Genomic DNA, 22,383 nt, shown 5'->3' with positions numbered 1-22,383 from the left:
CGCAGCAGAGAGAATAATGTCATTCCTGGACACCCCCAAGCCACTTGTCAACGATGTCATGGAAGGAAGATGCCATTCACGATTCATTGAACGTCAGAAACAGCAGCAGCAATCATCATGAGGCTAAATCCTTCACAGAGGGATGCATGGAAAATGGTGTATGAATTTATACTAACATAAATACATAACATTTAAACCTCCTTCTTGGGTGCTCTGCTTAGATGGGCTTTGTATATAGTTAGTGCATGTAGAGAAATTTCTGTTTGTACATATCATTTTGTCTTGTTGCTGGATATGATTTGTTATGATATGATTAAAAATCAATAAAAAGAATTAAAAAAAAAAAAAAGAAACAGCAGCAGCAATCATAAACATTTAATGTTGTTCTCGGATCCAGCAGTGGCAGGGAATAAGATTAATACATACTCTCAAGGGGTTTGATAGTGACATTATTGTAATTTGAGAACATTGATGTGATCGTGTTTTCTTAGTTTCATACTAAACATTTATCTGAATAATAAATATTTGTTTTGTGTAAACACATTTCATGTATCGTCACAATTTTTTCAGAATTTTTCAGTTACTGTGGAGATTTTTAGTACAATCCTGGGATTTTTGTCTCAAGATCTTGGGATTTCCGAAAATGGAGAGTGGGAGCACAGAATTTCTAAAAGGACACAGGGCCAAGAAAGTATTTTACAAGTCTTTCGAAAAGAAATGCAAAACCTCTGTGTCTATGCCTGTTTTGCTCTGTCCAGTTGTCTGCAAAACATAAACATAGCTCTCTGTTGCTCATTTCTAGAGCGGCAGTGTTTTCTTTGTAATGTTTCTGTATGGTTCCAGTTATATGCGAAACAGTATTATTTATACTGAAGAAAAAGTATGTAATTGTACATCAGAAAGCAAAAAAAAAAAAAAAAAAAAAGAAAAGAAATGCAACTGGTAGGCTGAGGCATATATATTTTACTTAAAAATACTCATTCTTTTTGGGATGTGTGCACTTTTGGTGAAAATAGGACATATTTTTTTTATTTAGCACTTGTTGACTGGGATAGAACACTGATTACAAGTGATCGATTTCAGAGGTGGTGGTGGTGGGGGGGTGATTTGTAAAACATTAGCTGTTTTCTACGATATTGTAAGTTGTAACATAAAATATGCACAGAGTATATGAAACTTTTACGAACTTTATTTTTCTTTTAGACTTGTTACGAGACTATGGATGATCATAAAACAGACGAAAATGTATTTAGGACATGATGTGGCAAGTAACTCACAACATAAAGACCAGTAAATAGAATACAAAATAATGTATTATAAACAATTTTAGGCCATAACTTTATTAGTGAAAGCGATAAGATGCGTGAGGAAAATATCCCCACACTTCAAATACTATTACCAGTTCCGCAAAGTACCTTTGACTTTCATTAACATGTAACACTTATCACATCTCGCGGGATAGAGTACATAGGGCCCTCAACTAAAATCTCGCGATAACTTCCGGTCTCAGTTGGAGGTGTTTCTGTATGTCTTAATGAAGGATTTCTCTTATTTTCTGGGTTCCAGCCCCACGTAGCTTTATATAAAATACCCTTTTCGTCTACAGCACAAGACAAGGGGAGGTATGGCGTCTGCTTTGGAACAATTTGTGAACAGCGTCCGTCAGCTGTCCTCTCAGGGTAAGAGCAGTGCCATTACCGGGGAGGGCAGTGTGCAATGAAATGTGTTTTCTTGAAGTGCTGTTTCAGAATGTAAACATTGGAGGCCTTGGGATTACAGTGACTAGTTATTGTCTTATACCCCAAAAAGCATAGGAGATTGCAGTAGCAGCTTGTTTGAGTAAAAAGTTAGTGTTTACTAAAAGAACTTTAACTCCCAATGCCCTGTATTTTATTTGATTGCGCTAATTTACTTGGAGAGCCCGCGGACAATAAGTTCCGGTAACTCTCTGTTAAGCAATTGGTCAAGCCATGCGCTGCTGTGATTCTGATTGGTCTGTTCACTCGTCTGTCGTAATAGGGTGTTATAGGAGCTCAAGGCCGAATACTGCTTCATTGCAGAGTGTCTTTTGCTAAGCAGCAGTTAACTTGTTTTGCGTATTAACTGCAGTGTTTTCTCTATATGTACAACGTAACCCTGCATCACTGCGGGTACTTTCAGCGGTGTATTTGATGTAAGCATGATGCAAATGCATTATTGTTTGAGCACTTGAATCTGTAACTTTTGCATTCTGGTTAGGGCTGTACTAAGTAGAGCACTGTCCAAGGTTAATTGTTGCCCTCCATCCCGTTGTTAAAGTCAGTATTACTCCCTCTTCAGTTAAGTATTGCTGTCCACCATTCCACTGTGTTGAAACTGAACACGTTTTCTCTCTCTTTTTTTTTTTAATTCTCAGTCTGGTGCCTCTGAGGAACCTATAATCACTGTTCTTTTTCCACCCCAGCCATAAATAAGGAAGACAACCCCAGTCTGCTATCTTGCTTTTTCGGTCATAAGGATTACTTCATCCCCCCCCCCCCCCCCATCGACCTGTTCACTGTGGTCTGCACTGTTTTGGTTGCTACCGCAGAAGAAATGTGTTCATTCAGTGGGTAAGGTTGGTGCTATAATCTTCATCAAGTAATCTTCGGTTTGATTTCCCCCAGACTATACTTTTGAAGTGTGTGGAATTTAGAAAATCACTAACAGACAGCATTTCTGACAAGTGCTTTTGGGTTGTTTATGACAAGAGAGCACATTGTGGTTGGTTTACCCTGTTTATAAAAGAAGGCATTCTTACCTAAAGCTACAAAAGCTGTTACTTCCTGAGCAGCTTTGTCCCATCACACACTTTTTTATACTACTCATCACATCCCGTGCTTAAGTCATCATTCCCAATCTTTAAAGGACCTCTGCAGAAAAATCTCAAAAAGACACATTTTATTTTTTCTTGACTTTTTCACTTTTTTTTCTGATGTATATAGATTTACAGTCACTACTAACTTTATTCTGTTTGTAAATCTATATGCACAAGAAAAAAAGCAGTCACTACTAATTTTATTTTGTTTGTAACTCTCTATGGTTTCTGTGATGAGAGCTTTTCTTGTAAACCTAAATCTTCCCCGTAATGTGTAATGAGCCTGTCTATGACATTATAATGCCCACGGCTGGACTGTCACACCACAGTTTCATTCACGTAGTTCAATTCTATCTTTGAGAGGCCTCAGTAAAAGTACTATTTATTGTTCTACGTGCCTCTTACAAATGTGTTTCCTATTGATGTGTTACATATTCTGTGGGGCGGGGCTTCCCAAAATAACTAATTGCTGAGATAAGACATTTTTGCAGAGTGAGCTTTTAGTGAGTTTTATTTTCCTTCCCAAGTTACTCCTCCCATATTCCCAACATCAGCAAGTAGGGTTTCCCATTTCCATCCCTGCCAAGATCAGCTAATTAGTCTATCAGGTCAGTCTGCCTGGTGTGCCAGAAAAAGTGTTCCCTCATCTTTCTCCTTATTCCTGTCATTTGAATAGTACTTTCACAATAAGCAATATTACAAAATGTTTTTATCAATCCTTACTGCAGTGGTGGTGCTGCGGTAGCGTTGTCGCCTCACAATAAGACGTTGTCCTGTTCGATTCTCAGCTAAAGCGTCTTCTGTGTGGAGACATGCGTGAATGGGCATACCTTCGTTGAAGGTTGCACGTCAGGGCTGGCAACTCGGTACGTAAAAGTCTGCTGCCAATCATTAGCAGACTGGAGTTCTGCTGTGGCGACCCCTAACCGGGAAAAGCCGAAAGATACAACAACTCTGGAAGGATCTTAAGTATTCCTGAAACCAAGCCTTGTAACATATGCAGATTATAATTCACATTGGCAACAAATAGATATAGATGTGACTGAAAGGCAATACTTACGTCATCAACCCAAGAATGGTCTTTTTCACACACAGCTTTCTGTAACAATGCAGTCCTCAGATGTGTTACCTTTCAGACGGGTCAGTGATGTCACTTTCTACTATTACTTTAGTATTGATATATTCATAGATGTTTACATTATGTATTTTTCCAGATGTTCATTTTTTTTTTTTTTCTAATCATGATGGGATGCCTCCTGTCACCCTCATTTTAATGTGCATGCTTTCTTTCTCTGGTAATGTCAGCAGTCCTGTCTAATGTACATTGCTTCAAACTTTTCTATTCATTTATCCAGACCTTCTGACAATTCCTTGAGAAGCAAAAACGAGTGACTGTCTCAGCCAACATGTTTTACACCAGTCATTTTAAAGGAATTTGTAATCGACCAAGTAATACTTTTGGTGTAGCCTCTTGTAATTAATTTAACTATTTCTTGATTCCTCCCAGAAGTATTGTATGTATTCCACAATGCTTATCATATTCTTCTTCTTTTGATTACTTGTTTGCCAGACACCATAGTCACTCTTTAGCAAAATTATCACTGTTCCAAACAGTATCAGTGAACCATGAAGCAGTGATCACCTGTTTCCAAAAAAAAAAAAAAGTGAATCAAGGCTTGTCTTACTCCCAGGTTGTCACAACACACAGTTGTGGCAGTAAACACAAACACACACCTGACAGCAACAGACAAACACCTGGTACAAGACACACTATAATGCAACACCCCAAAGTGTGCCATATTTCACTTCTTTACAGCCACATCTGTGATGCTGATGTGTGTCCCTGTACAGACAGATCAGGCAATAGTACTGTACAGCAACTTTTACTTTTGTAAAGAAATCCACGAACAAGAGTACATACACTATTTCAGTGCATGTAGTAAAGCCAAAGTAGTTTCCATGTATGGATATAAATAACAGCATCTTCAAATACAGTCCACCCCAATGCTGCCATACTAGACAACTAAATGGACCTGTCTTATGATACTGGAGGTAGTACGCATGTCATCTTGTGGTGGCATGACTGACCCATGAATATGTGACCAGAAGAGATGGCAATGCACAAATTTAGCCTATTCAATGACTTGACGCATGTCCACATCTATCAGATAGATAAATAGGACCTAAATAGCATAAGTGCCTTAAAATGCGGTCCCAGACGGAGACTAATGTGTTACTGCAGCCCCTCCCCCAAGAGCAAGGATGGCACATATTGAGTATAGATTGGGAATGAATTATCACTTTGACATAGGCAAATTTACATTTATGCAAAAGTAATCAAACTGTATTAACACATTAACAAACATACTTCACATACTGTATATTGCTATATATCATATAACCTAAACAACATTACATAAGTTATTCATTTCCTGCCCCCCCCCTTTTTTTAAACAAGAAATATCTTTATTAAACCATCACTTACGACATAAGCAATCATATATTTATACAAATTAAAACAAACCACACTGAGTCAATCCTAGTTGCAAGCATTTTATATCACAAACCATACTGACTCACTTCCATTTGCACACATTATACTTCACTTATAATCTACCCAGTTATTTTCAGTTAAACTTTGCATAGCTAAGTCCTGCCTTCTTTTGTACGGCGGTAGCATTGTTACCTCCCAGCAAGAGGTTCTCCCATTCGATTCTCGGCGTGGCTTGGGAGTGCCTTCTGTGTGGAGTCTGCATGTCCTCCCCGCGGTTGGATAGCGTTCGAAAGACATGCATGCGTAAATGGGGGTACCTTCGCTGAAGGTTGGGCATTGAGCTGCCACCTCGGCATTTCGTAAAAAATCTACTGCCAATCATTAGCGGACCGGAATTCCGCTGTGGCGACCCCTTAACGGGAAAAAGCCGAAAGACAAACAGCAACAACATTACTCCCCTGTATGTATTGTTCCCACAGTTCCCATTTTTTCATGTGTAGTTTACTCTTATCCTTTTCTAAAGATCTCAATTCCAGTTTTATCTCCCTCATCACACCAGTATGCCCACCCAGTATCTCTGGCAGTGCGTCCTGCATGGAATCCTTAAAGTCCACCAACTCACCACACTCCCAGAAAATATGTTCCAAAGTATCTTTCTTCCCCATCAGACCTCCAACATTTGTTGACTAGCTGAGGAAAAATTCTCTGGCATCTACCTGGGGATAAAAATATCTGTATAAACATTTCCAAGCAAAACTCCTAAATCTTCTAGATTTTGTTGCATATTTGGGAGACATACATATATTCTCCCATTGTTTCTTTCAGAATTGTTTATCCCGCCTATCTTCCAAATCCTTTTTAACCTCTACTGATTGATTCTTTTAGTTATGCAATATTTTATATGCTCTACTAATTTTCCCTTTTTTAATGGCAGCTTCTGTTCTAGATTCTACTAAAAACTCTAGCAGTACTGGTCTATCATGTAGGACCCCCCCCCCATTTCTTTCTTTTTGCCTATACTCTGATATCTGTCCTTGATAGGGAAGGCAGTCTGTAACCTGCAGTCCAAATAAATTCTTGGTCTCTTCCTATTCTATTACCTTTCCCCCGTAGTTATTTGCTCCCAATACATTGGTTTCCTTGCCAGTTTTCTTCAGTAGATCACAGCTTACTTTTGCCTGTTCTCTGTATCCCTAATTGCAGTGTCACTCCTATTGGTAGAATCTCCTTTCTGCATTCTCATGTTGGCTTAGTTCTTCTATTTTATGAATATAACATTTTGTATGGCTACTGCTGCTCTCCTTAAGGATCTGCACCCAAAATATGTTTCATCATCATCCCTTTCCACTTTGAATTATAGCTTTCTGCTTGTGTTATGTATATGAGCCTAAACTGTGTAGCTCTGAAATATCCTTCAAATATAGTAATCTTAAACCACCTTGTTCTGTTGGAAGGATCAACTTATCCCACTTGACCCTTGTCTTCTTCCCTTCACAGATAAATTATTTCAACTCTTTATTAAAGATTGTCCACAGCTTTCCTCTGCTTGACAAAAATAGTCTTGACTTATATGTAAAACTAAAGGGATTAAAAACATTTTCACTGTTTGTGTATTAATATCCATATCTTTGTATCTTAAATTCAATATCCATAAACAAGAGCTTCCAATTTCTAAGTTTTTGTGTAGTCTCTTTCCACATATCATTAGCTGTAGTAACAGATGCCTTTTTAATTCATACTCCTAAATGCTTCATGTTATTGTGTCCCCATAAATATGGGTATTGCTGAACCAGTTTGTGTGAGGTGTGTGTGTGTTTGTGTGTAATTTACAGCTGTAGCCTTTATTTTATCTTCAGTAATTTTATATCCCAAAAAGATTTGAAATCATCTCAAAATGTTCTGCAACACTGAGATGTCCTTTTCTGTATTTTTTGGGTACAAAATTGTCATCTGTAAATAAAGCTAAATTTTCTTAATTACCATACCAATTATATCCTTGCATTTCCGAGTCCTTTATTTTCCTTGTCAGTGGCCCTAAATATAAAACAAATAATAAAGGGAAAGAGGGCACTCCTGCTTGGTGGTTCTGTTCAAGCACAAGTATTAGAGAGGAGCAATCCCACTTAATTCTTGATTCTGGTCCTTTATATGTCCTGCTAAATCTTATTGTTCAGGGAATGTGAATGCTTCTATTGTCTTACTCATAAAATCCCAGCTTACTCTGTTGAGTGTTTTCCCTGCATCAAGACCTACCACCACCAATGGTGTTTTTTGCGTTCTGCTTCCCTCTGGATAATCTTTGTTATTTTAATGTTGTCAAATGGTTTACCTCCCCTGCACAAAACCACATTGCTCCATGTTTATCAATTTTGGCAACACCTTTGCCATTTTGGCAACACCTTTGCCATTCTTTTAGCTAGTATACACATAACACTTTATAATCATGGTTTAAAATTCAGATGGGTTCATATGAAGCTGGGTCTGGTGGGTCTTTACCATCCTTGGCTAATCCAGCTAGCACAGCTTTCTTTCAAGATGTTGGTGCTCCCCTTCTTTTTGAAATACTATTAATCAGAGTCGTCCAGATCTTTATCACTTTCTTCCCTCCTAACCTGTAGACTTCACAGGAATGCCATCTGTTCTTGGAGACATAAAGATTAATCGTACGTCACCGTTTAATCTTCTGTCTTTTTGTTTTAACTGTTAATTGTTGGACCTCATTTACCTGACCTGTAACCTTGACATATTTAAGTCTTCCTTAAATATTTCCATTTGTTGTTTTTCTTGAATTCCAGATTTCTCTGCTTTATACAAATTTGGATTGAACTAAAAGTTTTTTGTGCTTTGGAGTTATCAAGAATGTCTCCTACAACATTGCTTTTTGCAGTCTGCATTTCTCGATATAATTCAGTATAATAGACAGGTTCAGTGCAAACTTCACCCCCCTCTCCCCCCCTAAAGGAAAGATAACTATCCCAGCGGAGTGCAGCCTCCCAGACATCTCAAATGCGCAGGTGAAAGCTGCTCTCTCTAAAGCTAAAAACACAGCATCAATGGGACCGGATGGTGTCCCCGGCTGTGTGCTACACGAGCTAAATGAGGAATTAAACCCGCACATAAGGCAGCTGTTTAATCTCAGCCTTACCACAGGATACGTGCCCAGGGAGTGGCGTACGGCAACTGTGGTCCCACTCCACAAAGGCGGTGCCTCTACGGACCCTGGTAATTACCGCCCCCATAAGCTTAACAAGTCTAGTCTGCAAAGCTATGGAGAGGATCATAATGGAGCTCATAAACAAAGATATAAGGGACTTGCAGACATTGGACCCGACCCAGTTTGGCTTCGTCAAGGGCAGATCATGCCTTTTGAACTTGGTCGACTTCTTCGAAACAGTCACCAAGGCCATTGATGAGGGAAAGGCAGTCCATACAGCCTACCTTGACCTTGCAAAGTCTTTCAACACAATACCCCACTCGGGTATTGTAGAAAAACTTACCAGCTTAAATGTAAACCCATATGTCACAAGATGGGTTGCAAACTGGCTTAAGGACGGAACCCACAGGGTTAGAGTTGCTGGCGCTATGTCAGACTCCAAGCCGGTCACAAGTGGTGTCCCACAGTGCTCTGTCCTTGGCCCCCTATTGTTCAGCATCTACTTCTCAGAAGTACAGGCCAACATGGGAGGACTTTGGCTGACAAAGTTTGCAGACGACTGCAAACTGGGTGCCATAGTGGAAAGTGCATCCGACACGGATATCCTTCAGAAGGGACTCACGAAAACTGATGGCTGGTGCCAGAGCCATGGCCTGGAGTTAAACGCCAAAAAATGTATAGTCATACCCTTCGGGAAAAACAAGGTAACCCCAAGCTACCATATAGGTGGCAATCCACTAAGCACAGAAGAGGTTATCAGGGACCTGGGGACCCAGGTTGACAGTGGCCTTTCCTTTGACACTCACGTTGCTAAAGTGGTTAGAAAGACCTTCTACATTGCCCACCTGATCATGAAGGGATTCACATCCAGATCTAGTGAGGTCATTGTTCCCCTGTACTCTTCATTTATCAGACCAATGATCGAGTACAATGCCCCATTCGGGATGTATCTCACCCGACATCTGCAGCAGTTGGAGAGACCCCAAAAGTTCCTCACCAAAAGGATAAAGGGACTCCAAAATCTGTCATATGCTGCCAGATTGAAGAAAGTCCAGCTCTATTCAGTCGCATACCGTCTGCTCAGAGGTGACATGTGCCTGACATACAAGGCCATGTCCAACCCGGAATTAATGGACATGCTCCACCTCAAAAAATCCAAATCCACCAAAACCACTAGAGCAAGCGACTTAAACCTTAGCACGGATATAAATAGAACTTGCTGGAGGGATAGATTTATCACTCAGAGACTCCCGATGCTGTGGAATAAAATCCCGGTCCATGTGAGGCAGAGCACCTCGCTGGCTCTGTTCAAGAGAAATCTTGACCTGTGGATGGGAGATCGTAGGTTTACCCTGGGAATCATCTCTGTGTCACTGCTGGACAGAGGCACAACAAACTAATGGGCACAGTATTTTTTCATATAAGCCACAAAACTTTAGGCTAAGCTTATATAAATGCCTTAGGGCAGATAGCCTAGTATAAACCTATGAACCTAATTCAGCAATCTTTCCTTTTTATTTACACCTGTAACATTCCAAGATAATATGAATATCATAGCAATTGTTGTAAAAAGCGATTGTTCTCACCTATTATACATAAAGTGTTTTTTTATGTATGTTTCCAACTTTTGTGTTACATGCACATACTAATGTTTGGCAGGCTGTTTTATACCATTGTTCTCATTTCCATTTGAACTTGTCATATTTTCAAGACTTAGTTTTTATTAAAACAAAATACATCCCTATCTCCAGTTGGAACACACACACACAAAAGCATGTACATCTCCAAAAAATTGTTTGACTATCCATATAGGAATAATGTCCTCGAATCAACAGTTGTACCAACAGGCATTACCTAACCTAAAGTTAAGGTTATCCATGCTAAAGCCTGTGTTCCTGCTTGTTGTCTTTTCTTATCTCTGCTCCCCTCCCAGATGTGAAAAGCAGTTATACTTTCAGAAAACATTAACTTTTAGCCTAAGAAGTGCATTGGTTATCTTTAAATAAAACTAAATTGGTTTATTTTGTATTAAATGCGTTAAAGTGTTAAGGCTGCTAGAGAATCTGCTATCTCTCTTTCACTTCACATAACTTAATTTATTTTGCTGAACTGATTGCCATTGCAGCTTTAAATTTTGCATTTTTCTTAGCAAAGAATGTTTAGAACTCTTAATTGCTTGTAGTTGCAGATTGCTTATCTCCATGTAAAAGTAGTCAGCAATGGCTATTTCAGTCAGAAAATAATGTATAACTTCAGCTGCAGACTTCCTGGCTCTGGATGAACATTTGCTAATAGAAAAAATAGGAAGCTAACATATTTGCAAATGTAAGAAATGTAGTGGCTTTCATAATTTTGTCTTATTTTTTAAGCCTGCCTACTTAAAAAAAAAACTAGACATTTGCTTTTGTAAAAACAGGAGAAAATATTGTAATTTTACATGTATTATAATATAATTGGTGCACCAGGTGGCCACGGTGGTGCAGCGGTTAGCTTTGCAGCCTCACAGCAAGAGGTTCTCCAGTTCGATCCTCGGCTGGGGTGCCTTCTGTGCAGAGTCTGCATGTCCTCCCTGTGGTCGCTTGGGTTTCCTCCAGGTGCTCTGGTTTCCTCCCACATCCTAAAGACATGCTGTAGGTGGATTGGACACACTAAATTGGCGATAGGCATGAGTGCGTGTGTGTGTGTGTGCCTTCTGTGGAAGGTTGGGCGCCGGGCTGGCAACACGACACCATAAAACTCCACTGCCAATCATGAGCGGACATTGATCCGCTGTGGTGACCCCTAACCGGGAAAAGCCAAAAGAAGAAGAAGAAGATAATATAATTGGTGCACACCACACTCCACCCCAGCAGTCCAAGATCACAGCATATTAACATTAAATTTGGTTTTGTTCAGCCTTTCTTCTCTTGTTATACCATAAAGCCTTTATTTTTGCAACTAAAAAGGTTCTTGTTTACCTTATTATCTTTAGCACGTACAGCAGTCACTGAAAAGACTCCCCCACATTTAAAATACCTGACTAAACACTATACAAAGCTGCTTTACTATATATAATATGCAGTTTATGTCATGAAAGGTTTCATACAAATACTAATATGACCAAAATTGTTTTACCTGGTATTTTTTTTCCCCTTTTAATGTCCTTCTAAATATTAATGACATAAGTGGGGCATGTGCTTTATAGTCCTCGCCACAATTTTAACAGAGTCAAGTCTTTTTCCACTCTTTCTTGTAAAGCTATATTTTACAAATTTGAATCTTTATAGTCTCCCATTTATACACTAATTTCTGTCTTGCTGGTCTTCCTGTTCATTTCCATTTCCTAACACCTGACTCTGGTTCAAGTCCAAGGTTCTCTTGATTCTTCTAATCAACTCCTTTACTTTTTTCTGTTTCAGGCATTTTCCTGTGGAATATTGGAAAATGTCTCACTGGCCAAATCTCTATATGAGCTTTGTCAGAAGAATGAAAAGCAGAGTCCACTTCTGCTGGATCATTTTTTTTGTTGGATAAACCTTTTATTTCATATTTAGCCTGTTCTGTATCCAAGAAAGTCCTTTGATCATCAAGGAAAAAAAAATCTGAAGACAGCTGAATGTGGTAGTTTGAATCTCATACCTGCCTCTCAACATTCCTTGATTGCTGGGGTAAATTTGTTTCTCTTTTGCCTGTTGTACAGTGAATAATCATTTCCCACAAGCAGTCTGTCTCCACTTTTTAATACTTTTCCCTTATTTAATAGTTTTGTCAGGATCACCTCTTTCTGCTGGTATGTTTGCATCTTTACTGATATGGGTCTTTGCTGTGTTCTCATGATCAGGTTTGGAGGAGGCACTCAATCTGTTCTTTTAATTAATAAATCCTGCTGTGTTCTTCCAGTTTATGTGGTGCAGCAGAAAGTCTTGGAACTTCTCTGTAGTTTATCTTTTAACTCTGCCAGTGTTTTGAAACTACTCTTCTTGAGAAACCATGTCCACAGCCAGCCTTTTCTTCATTTCAAAGTCTGATTTTTTTTTATTTTTTTTTTTTTTTTTTAGTTTTATCAGTTCATCTGAATAGCTACTTAAAGCTGATGTTGTTTTTCCCTAGCATTTTGTTATTTGAATTGGTATCCTAATTCAGTGTTGTCTTTACTTTAATGCCTTCTGAGTGCATTTTGATCTATTTTTTTCTCTAAATTAATGGAAGCCTTCTGTTGTATCAAAGCTCAACCTTAACTGCTTTTTGGTGAACAGCTGCAGAATTCATATGCTTTTGCTGCCTGCACATTTCAAAATGTATGCCATAATGGGGTTGTCATTTAACAATTCCCTCACTACAAAGTGAACTTGGTAAATAGTCTTCTGCACGGTTCCCACCCTGTTACCATTTCAGCTTCTGACTCAAATCCCAGCTTCTCGTGAATGGCACAGAATGAGACTCCTGCTCAGTTGTCCTACCATTTGAAGCAACTAGGCGGTCCTGTTATTTTCCATTTTTTTCTGCTGTTCACTAAGTTCAATTACTAGCCTTCTCTCCACCTTCCTTGCCGTTTTGCAATACCATCATCTGTTTGGAATCCAAAATTCTAATTATGCTCGTCTGTTCTTGTCACTGAAGCATTCACTTTGGGAACAAGGGAAATGTTTTCACTGGCAGTATCTTTTGGACCCCATCTTACTTTTGTAGAATTCTGAAACTTGAGTCCTTGTCCTCTTCACCTTGAGAACAGATTTGTGTTGACCGAACTTTTATCTCCTCCAAAGTCGTATCTGCCTCCATGTACGTTTTTGACCACCCAACTAGAAAAAATATTGTAAGAACCACTGAGTATAGCAAATCGAGTCTCACGACAACCCTTAATGACCAGAACAGACATACTCCTCTTGTCAAGTATAAAACCAGTAATCCTTTTTAGCAAATGTTGGTGTCGCCAAATGCTAATCACCCTTCCTTTTGGCATAGTTTTATCACAACTCTTTGTACTAGTATGACTTAATTTTAACCAATATGAGTATATGCTTCTTCCTGGAAGCTAAATTAGGGGCATATATGTGATGCACCCTCTCAATTTTTCTCCTTCCACAGTCCTTCATGGTACTGGCCTGGCAACTTGGTTCTTCTTCATGTCGGATTTACCAGTCCCCCCTCTAAACTTAATGGTGGGGCTGATTGTGGAACTAGGCATCCAGGGCTCAGCATGTCTGAGCATCCATCTGGGGTGGTTCTTTTTTACTTTTGAGCTACCCTTCCCCCCCCCTCCACTTGTGGACCCATTTGCACGCCTGAGGGTAGGCGTGCATGTGAGATGTGTAGCGTATCACTTCATCTCCACAGCAACTCAGCCATGTCTCCATTTTATGTCCCTGTTTAGGCATGCCTACCAGTGTGCTGTCTTCAGCCTCCACCTGGGACCAGCACAGTAAATACCCATGGACCCACCCTGAGATGGTAACTCCAATCGCTCCCTGCCTCTCAGTCAGTCGCTCAAGCCGCTAATCTAACCCAGGTCACCTGAGTTGTACTTGGGGCTTTATCCCTCTAGACCACTGCAGCTAAAGTCCCACTTACCTTAAATGCTTCTTGGTGCATCTTGTGTATTTTTTTCTTGTTTGCAGGAATCCACCCCCCCTAGATTAAGATCACCTATGTGCAGCATCAGTCATCAAACTCACTGAAGTTCTTCTCATCAAGAGTATTTTCTCCTCTTTTCCTATTTGACTTTATTTTTCTTGGATTTTGCAGAGTATTGGCACGTAGGTAGGATTGAAATGCAGTGAAATCCCTGAGGGTATAATGACACTTAGTGTGTTTTGTACCCTAGCATTCTGTTGTAATTCATAGCATTTTAAACTGGCATGTTGTCATGCACAGGTAATAATTGCAGTGCTTTAGAGGACTTTTGGTGTCAGTCTGTTATACATAGAGTGTATAACACTCTATAAGTATGCATGGTGAAACTAATTTCCAAAACATATGAGTAAGTATGTTGTTATTTTAAGGGAAAATACATTTATTCAGGTGTTATTTTTCATTTGTAAGATATAGCTCAAATGCCATGGGTTGAAGCAACTGAGGTGCTGTTGTGTAGATTGTGAGCTGCACTGAGATAATTAAGAATGGCAGTGTTGGGTGAATTTGTAGCTGAATGCCATGTTACTACCTGAAAATTTTATAAAGAAGTTTCAAAGGGAGCTCTATGGCCTTTTATAGGTCACCAGAGTCTGCTCTGTTTCCCTTGAGAAGTTGTTTTTGACTTCTGCTGTGAATGAAGAATCAAGTAATGGTCTAGAATACAGCTCTTTATAGATGTAATTACATTAGGAGTACAAATTGTATATCTTTCTTCTGAAAAAGGAAGTTAGTATGACTGCGTTCTCCTTATGACTGCACTACATCAAAGATTTGGACTTTTATGCAGTCAAGTACATTACATAAGATAACGTTGCATACCTATCTTTGTACCTGGAATTGTCATGTAGGTACATTCTGTAGCTGAGGGTCATGACATAACTGATGTGAGAAGTGTGTTGCAGTATTTCAAAATGGTTTTGGATGTTAACCATCAGCAGTATTGGATAGACATTTATTTGTTAGTATGCATGATATTCAGTTTACAACAAGCCATTTCTCATTTTTCAGATTGAAACACTTATTGTATCATTAGTATGAACTTATGAAATAAGACCCTCTCCGTAATCATCTTTTTTTTTTGGGGGGGTATTTCTGTTATTTTATATAGTATATTGAAGTAAAAATGTGTACTTGTTCTGTTAGACTTGCACATACCTGATATTCTGCTGCACCTAATTGCTGTTTGGTTTTGCAATATGTATTGTAAAGCTGACCTTCTAGGAGACTTGTAATGACAATGTCTTCATTATTTTTTAAATTGTCATTACACTTGTCAGAAATATGGAAAAATCATTTTGATGGGGGTCCAGTCAACACTGTATATACACACACAGATTTTTAAAACCCACTGGAAGAGGTTTTGCACTGTTTTACTAACGTATAACTTAACGTTTTTTATCACTGTTGCTTAAAATTATAGTTATTCCCACACATCAGTAACAGGCTTTATTCTTCACCTTACCTGCTTATGCCTAGTAGTTTTAGCAGTGTACTGTTATCTTACAGTCATAATCAACAACATTACCAATGTATCACAACTGATCTGCCTCAGTCATAAACTGCCTTACGTCAGCTAACAAGCAATATAATGCATGGCCTGATATCCTAGACAATTCAGTGCTGGGAACATCATTCATCTCTCCATTCTCCCTGAAGCAAAGAAAAAGTCCTCATAGTTAATCTTGTTCCATATGTATGAATTTAATCTACGATACTCTTTAATTTTACTACCTTTAACAGCCACAAGGATCCATCTAGATTTCTTTTAGCTTGACAAATTTAAGTAAACCTCATTACACTTAAATGTGGTTAAGATGACTTGTAGCTCGGTCAGTTATTACTTGAAAGTTGGACTATTTCCCACTTATAACAGTGTTTAAAATAAATTTACCATTCCACTCTACAAGAACTTGAAATTCATTGTCGACCTCTGTAAAATAACTCTTAACCTGCCACAAATCATTGCTCAGTATACTGTATTATCTTAGATTAACAGATTCCCATTTTGAAAACAAACTAACCTTGTAGCATAGTCTAAGTAACAGGTATTTAGTCCTTTCTAATTTGTCATCTGCTGTAGCTGATGCAACCCTCCCCTCCACCAGCAAGCTCATATCATTTATCAACCGAGTAACTGGGGCAACCATTTATACTGTCAACGTTTAATAACCACCTTAAGCCATAAGCCCATATCTTTTATTTTGTCATGAGTGCAGTACAAGTAGACCATGGTATAACTGGATAGTGCTGAAAGGCACAGCATGGCAAACATTAAAAAGTTCAAAGTACCGGCAGTGTGAACCATGGCTTTAGATTATTGTCAGTGTTGAAGTGACACCCCACCCATGTGCAAAATGGGAAAAGGTGTTGCGGCTGGATGGATTTGAAATAAGAGTAGTTCAATGAGACTAACTTGGATATCTTTGTATGTTAGTCTAATCTCCTAGTAAGAAAATGCATTTTAATACAATCACTAGTTGCAGAGTAAAATAATCAAGTCAACCTTGCAACCAACCTACCAAGTGTTGTTCTTCAGTGTGACTTCACCAACCTGGCCAAGATATATGGATTGGAAGAGTAAACTCTCCAAATGGTGTAAACCACCAAATTAAGTAGATGTAAATACAAAGCATGTAAATTGTAGGTAACTCGTTAGTCATTGTGGAGGTCACTGTGCCAGGTTATATACAGAATTTGGTTTGCATTCTCTAGGAAAAAATACTGTTATATGTACACAGACCATTGTTCAAAAAAAAGTATATCTTGAATGAATAACAAAGGTCTCCATTTAGTGTATTTTGTCTGATGTTACATGCTAACTAAGGTCTCCATTTCTCTCTCTCTCTCTTAATTTCTCCAAGTCTTTTGGGTTTCTAGTACCATGATGAGAATGGACCCCATTCCTAAGTCAAAGTATAATTAAAGTTCATGAAATTAGTATTGTTTCAGTCTTTTACGTCAGCCAAAAGTGCTCTTCACAGCACCCGCAATGTGCCCAGTAATGACTCCTCCTGCAATTTGTAGGGGGTTACATGCATTGGTAACGTATCTAAATACGATTGTAGATTCTTTTTTTATAAAACCTACTGCTCCTACTACTATTGGAACTGTCTGGGTATCTTTCTTCCACATTGCTCTTATTTCTGCCTGCAGATCCTGATATTTTATGACTTTGTGTCTCTCTGTATGCAAGACACTGTAGTCACTGGGTGTGACGATTTCAATGATCAATGTTACTTTTGTCTTCTTTTCATGTACCACCATATCCATTTTTGTAACATCTATCTTTTAAGCTGTTGGTAATGGATGATCCCATGTGATGTAAACTTCATTTTCTATGATGCTTTGTGTCTCATGTTTCCAGTGGTTTTCAGCCACTTCAGTACCATAATGTTTGCACAATCCCCAGTGCAACAATCTTGCCACAATATTATACCTGTCAGTAAACCATCCTTCTGCCATTAGTATGTCAAAACCAGCATTGAGGTGTGCGACAGGTTTAAATTTGTCTGTTTTTCCCACAAATCTACCTAGGAACCTATGTTCAATGGACTTCGTAAACCAATGTGTATGTAGCCCACTGTCATGGGCCATCAGTATTAACCTTTTCATCTCTTGGTTTGAATTTGCCTCTCCTTAATCATTCCTACATTCGTTCCTGATCAACATGAGGTTCTTCCAGAAGTTTTCTATACTTGCAACTATATTTATGCATTTTCCACATTTCTTGCCTTCTCATCTGGCCCTTCACCTTGTATTCTGTCATTTGTTTTTTGGCACATTCAGTTGCTGCCTGATTTTTATCTACTTTATACTTGATTGTTTTTTAGGAGCCAAATTATAACCATGCCCTGAGCTGTTAAGTAGACAGCTTAGGGCAAGGCAGAATAGCAGTAGTGACAGTGAGTCATCCTGGAAAATCCCCTTTGAATTTTTATCCGTGGGATAATAATTTGTCCTTTATCATGGCTTAATTGCAAAGTGGTCTGCCACTGTTTCTTAGTCACTGTAATGTAGATGATCAGTGTAGGGTGTATCTTACCCATTTTAAGCACTCTTTTATCCATGAATGTGGGATACTGTCAAATGTTTTTTTGTTGTCTGTCCATGGCATACTTAGATTCTTCCCCTTTTTACAGTTCTCCATTATGACTTTATTTAACAACAAATGATCATAGGTTCATAGATTCGCAAGGGCAGCTAGCTTAGTACTAGCCATTTTAAGCCTAGCCAATTATCCCTTGTGAGACTCAAACCCTGCACCGTGTGTTTGTAAGGCAAACACCTTAACCATTAGGCCACCCTTTGTTCCATATGACTTTCTTTTATTGCCATTTTGTTCTACTGCCATTTTCTTCTAAATGACTGTAAACTCTGTCAGCATCATTTCCCATGTATAGTTTATACTTCAAAGGCAGGTTATTTGTCTGTAATTTTTAGGGTAGCTTGCAGGTTCACTCTTAAGTAGGAGCATTGTTTTTCTTGTTAGCCAGGTTGGTGTTTCTTCAGGGTGCGCATATAAATAGTTCTTACTCATGGCTAAATCTTTGTGCAAAGATGTTAATACTTTTAGCCAAAAGTTATGTACTACATCTGGCCCTGAGGTTTTCCAATTAGAGGCTCTTCTTAACTTTGTTTCAGTCTCTCTGGCTGTTACGTCATTCCAGTTCATATCCTGTACCTATAAACTTCTTATTCTTTGTTTTACTACTTCAGTCAATTTAGCATCTTTGTTCCACAGGATTTTCATAGATACTGCTCCAAAATGTATCTATTTCTTCTTTTTTTGACAGTCTTTCAGTTCCTTTTACCTTGTTTCCCAATTTTCTATAAAACTTTTTTGGGTCATCAATAAATTGCCTATTTTTTACTTTTCCTTTGTATTTTTTGTGTATCTTCCAAGTTTTTCCGTATGTGCTGAGGTATAATATTTTATTTACAATAGTGCACAATAGAGCTGATCTGTTCTAATACTGTGCATTGCTTTTATCATATCTTTCTTAGTATTTTTGTTGATCTGTTCCTTCTTCTGTATTCCTCCAACAGTGACACTTCTTGTCTTAATTGCTTTATTATTTTCTCTATTTGATACTTCCACGATGGTGTTCGATTTTTTTTTCCCCCTTCCTTTCCCTCACTACCCTGTGTTCTTGTGGTAGAACTTTATCAGTTATTAAATTAGCTGCATAGTAAAATATCCTGTTTACTTCTGCTATATTGCATGGATCTCTGTGGACTGTCCTAATTACTGTCTTCATTTGTTTATCAAACTTTTGACTTTTTGAGTTTTATTGACCTTCTGCAGTCTTATCTATATCTATTAAATCAAGCAACTCTTTTCTTAACCCATTTTCTTCTAAACGAAGGCATATTTTTGTTTTCCATTTCTTGCGGGCATTCTTTAGAAAGTTCTATAGCATCTTCCTGTGGCACATTCTTTTCAATTTCATCCTGTGCCATCTGTTGCTCTGTCATAAGGGAACTCCCTGGCCTATACACTTCTCAACATTAACTGCATCAGAGTTTCCACAGATTCCTATTGTTCCTTCCCTTGCTGTCCAGCTTCAAGTGAACTTTTATACTGGTTTCCTGTGGAAGGCTCCAAAATATCTTCATATGGGTCCTGACCAATTGCTTCCCGTTCCACTGGTTTCCCCTTTATTTGGATATCCATTGCTCTATCCTGTTGCGGTACTTTATGATTTAGATTTTCTACACCGAATCCTTCACTTCGCATTTACTCCATAACGTCTGTTTCTATTTCTTTAACCTCTCCATTACTGAGCTCCTTTTTCTGCTTTTCCTCTTTGTTGTCTTATTTTTTTGTATAGTAAAGTTTTCCATGTCCAGATTCCTTTGTCTGTATATCTCTTCAAAAATCTTTTATGCTGCTGTTTTTGTATTAGTTAGTTTTGCTTTCTCCTTTGCATAAATATTACACTGTATTAAATCTCTTTTTCTTTACCATGTCCATATTTCTTCTTTAGATGTCTCAAGATCTTCCTGCTTCTCTGTACTTTGGGGACTTATTCCATTATGCTGTGATGTAACCTGTGTTAGACCTTCTGCACCAAATCCTTCACTTCGCAGGTACTCTATAACTTGAACTTCTACTTTACAAATCTTCTTTTCTACATTCAGTCTTTGTGGTAATCTTTGTGATATTTTTTTTATTGTGAAATTTTCCATGTCTGGATGCTTTTGCCTATATTTCTCTCTGAATATCTTTGCGGCTGGCTTCTTTATATTGATTAATTTGGCTTTCTCCTTTGCATAAATATTGAACCATATCAAAGCTGTCTTTCCCATGTCCATATTATTTTTTTATACTTTTCAAAAATCTCTATGTTTTGTTGTTTATATTTTTGCACTTCCTCAGATGCTTCTTTTTCCAAATAGATCACAGTTTCTTGATCTGTATACTGTTTTTCCCAAATTTGGTGCATTAATGAATACAGATTTTTCTTTGAAGCTTTTGACAGTTTTTTTTCTTGTGGAAGTATTTTTCTTTCCTCTAGTTTCTCTCTTAATTGCTTTGTATGCCTTGTGTCTGGAATTTCTGGGCTTTTTGCATAATAGTAACAGTACATAATTATTTTCTTATACTCAATAGTCCACTTTATCGTTTTTATGGCTCTTCTTTGGCCTATCTTTTTTTGTGGGCTACTAATTCCTTCTACAGTAGAGGGGCCATCCTCCCCCTGGGCCTGTCTTGGCCTCGTTGTAGGAATGTTTCCATATTTTGAGGATTCTACACTGTCATCTTTTCCAGTCCTGGCACCAGTGTGCCTACCAGGATTGGACACTTCTTTATCATGTGTCTTGTGCATCCAGCTATATATATTTTTATTTTAACCTAATTCTGTCAATGATATATGCTATATAAATACAATCTATATATCCGTGTCATCTTGGTGAGAGTTTGTGAAAACATGGTCCACGTTGTGAAGGTACAAACCAAGACTTGAGGATGAATTCAATTTCAGCAGTACTGCCTCTTGCTTGCTGTCTTATCTCTCCATTCGGACCACAGTCTCCATTTAGTATATTTTGTCTGATGTAACATCAGGCTAAATACTGGAACTAGCAGAAATGCTGATGATTAGCTTAACAGAGAAAAATACCTCTTAAAATGCTTTCGGCTGTGTTTAGAACCAAGAGGCACAATTGTGTATATATTTAAACATACAACACTATAACTAGCTTGGTTCACTTGGAATGACGTTAAATACAATATTAACCAAACAAAAAGGAGGTATTGTGTCATGTTCAGAAATCCCCTTTGGGTATATGTATACATTTTTCAAATAACATTGATTAAATATGCACATGAATTGCCTAAAGGTACTGATACCCCCCCCCCCCTTAAAAACTTGCAGGTTTACATAAAGGCATTGATGTAAAGCTATTTTACATAACGTTTTCACTCTGGCATTAAATATTGATGTAAATTTGATCATAGAAACAGGAAATTAGTGGATCTGAAGTAGTGAATTTCATTTGATCAGCAACCTGTGGGTATCGGATCCGACCTGGATCCGAGCCGGCAGCTTTCCAAGCTAAAGATCTGAGCTCCAAGCTCCTCCCCTTACCCAAAATACCCTGCTACCTCCTTCCAGTCCCCAGATCTCGTTTGCCGTGGCTTTAACAAACACGAGTTATGAGCTCCTGGTGGTTAGGTAGGAAGTATTTGTCTAATTCTTGACTTTTGGTAAAATTAGAGAGATGTGTGTTTAGTTTAAACCCATTAGCTTAGCTTAATTTTTATATATATTCACCCTTCCCCTTATTCTTGTGTGTCTGGTTGTGTTTTTTTGTTATGGCCGAAGGTCCTAAGGCCATTTTTTCTAAGTGCTCTGAGTGTGGCCATAAGCTCTCCCCAGCCGATAGCCACTCAATGCGTTCTTTGCCTGGGGGTAGCGCAGGCGCATTTGTCATCGGGCTGACATATCTACGCAGCCTTTAAACCCTGGGCTGTGAGGGATAGGAGGAACAAGCTGATCCTGGGTGTCTTTTGCCCGTGATTTCTGGGTGTCTTTTGCCCGTGATTTCTGCTTCTTCCTCCTTTCCCTCAGGGACTCCAGCCATGGCTGCAGCTGTTCAGCCCGCTGTACTATCTCACCTGGCTGGGACTCAACCTCCCACCCTTTACCAGGGAGCGAAGGAGGAAAAGAGAGGATAGAGAGAGATAGAGAGAAGCATAGGAGCCACAAGCGGCGGGCCAACTCTGCCCCGCCGGCTAAACAGCTCTCTTCTCCCGTGAAGATTTCCGGGTCTTCCCCCTCT

General features: G+C 38.7%; 1 protein-coding gene across 1 annotated transcript in view; it reads left to right on the top strand.

Moving 5' to 3' along the window:
• Positions 1 to 1,492: 1,492 nt before the first annotated feature.
• The window catches only part of COPS3 (COP9 signalosome subunit 3), a 985,788-nt gene continuing 964,897 nt past the window's right edge, over positions 1,493 to 22,383 (top strand). The window contains exon 1 of the mRNA XM_044089656.1: positions 1,493 to 1,679. Coding sequence (XP_043945591.1) covers positions 1,625 to 1,679 — 55 coding nt within the window. The 5' untranslated portion in view covers positions 1,493 to 1,624. The remainder of the gene's footprint in view (positions 1,680 to 22,383) is intronic.

The sequence above is a fragment of the Protopterus annectens genome, chromosome 12.part0, assembly GCF_019279795.1.
Source record: "Protopterus annectens isolate FY-2018-M chromosome 12.part0, PAN1.0, whole genome shotgun sequence".
NCBI classification, from domain to species: domain Eukaryota; kingdom Metazoa; phylum Chordata; order Ceratodontiformes; family Protopteridae; genus Protopterus; species Protopterus annectens.
This window is presented reverse-complemented; position numbering and strand designations above follow the sequence as displayed.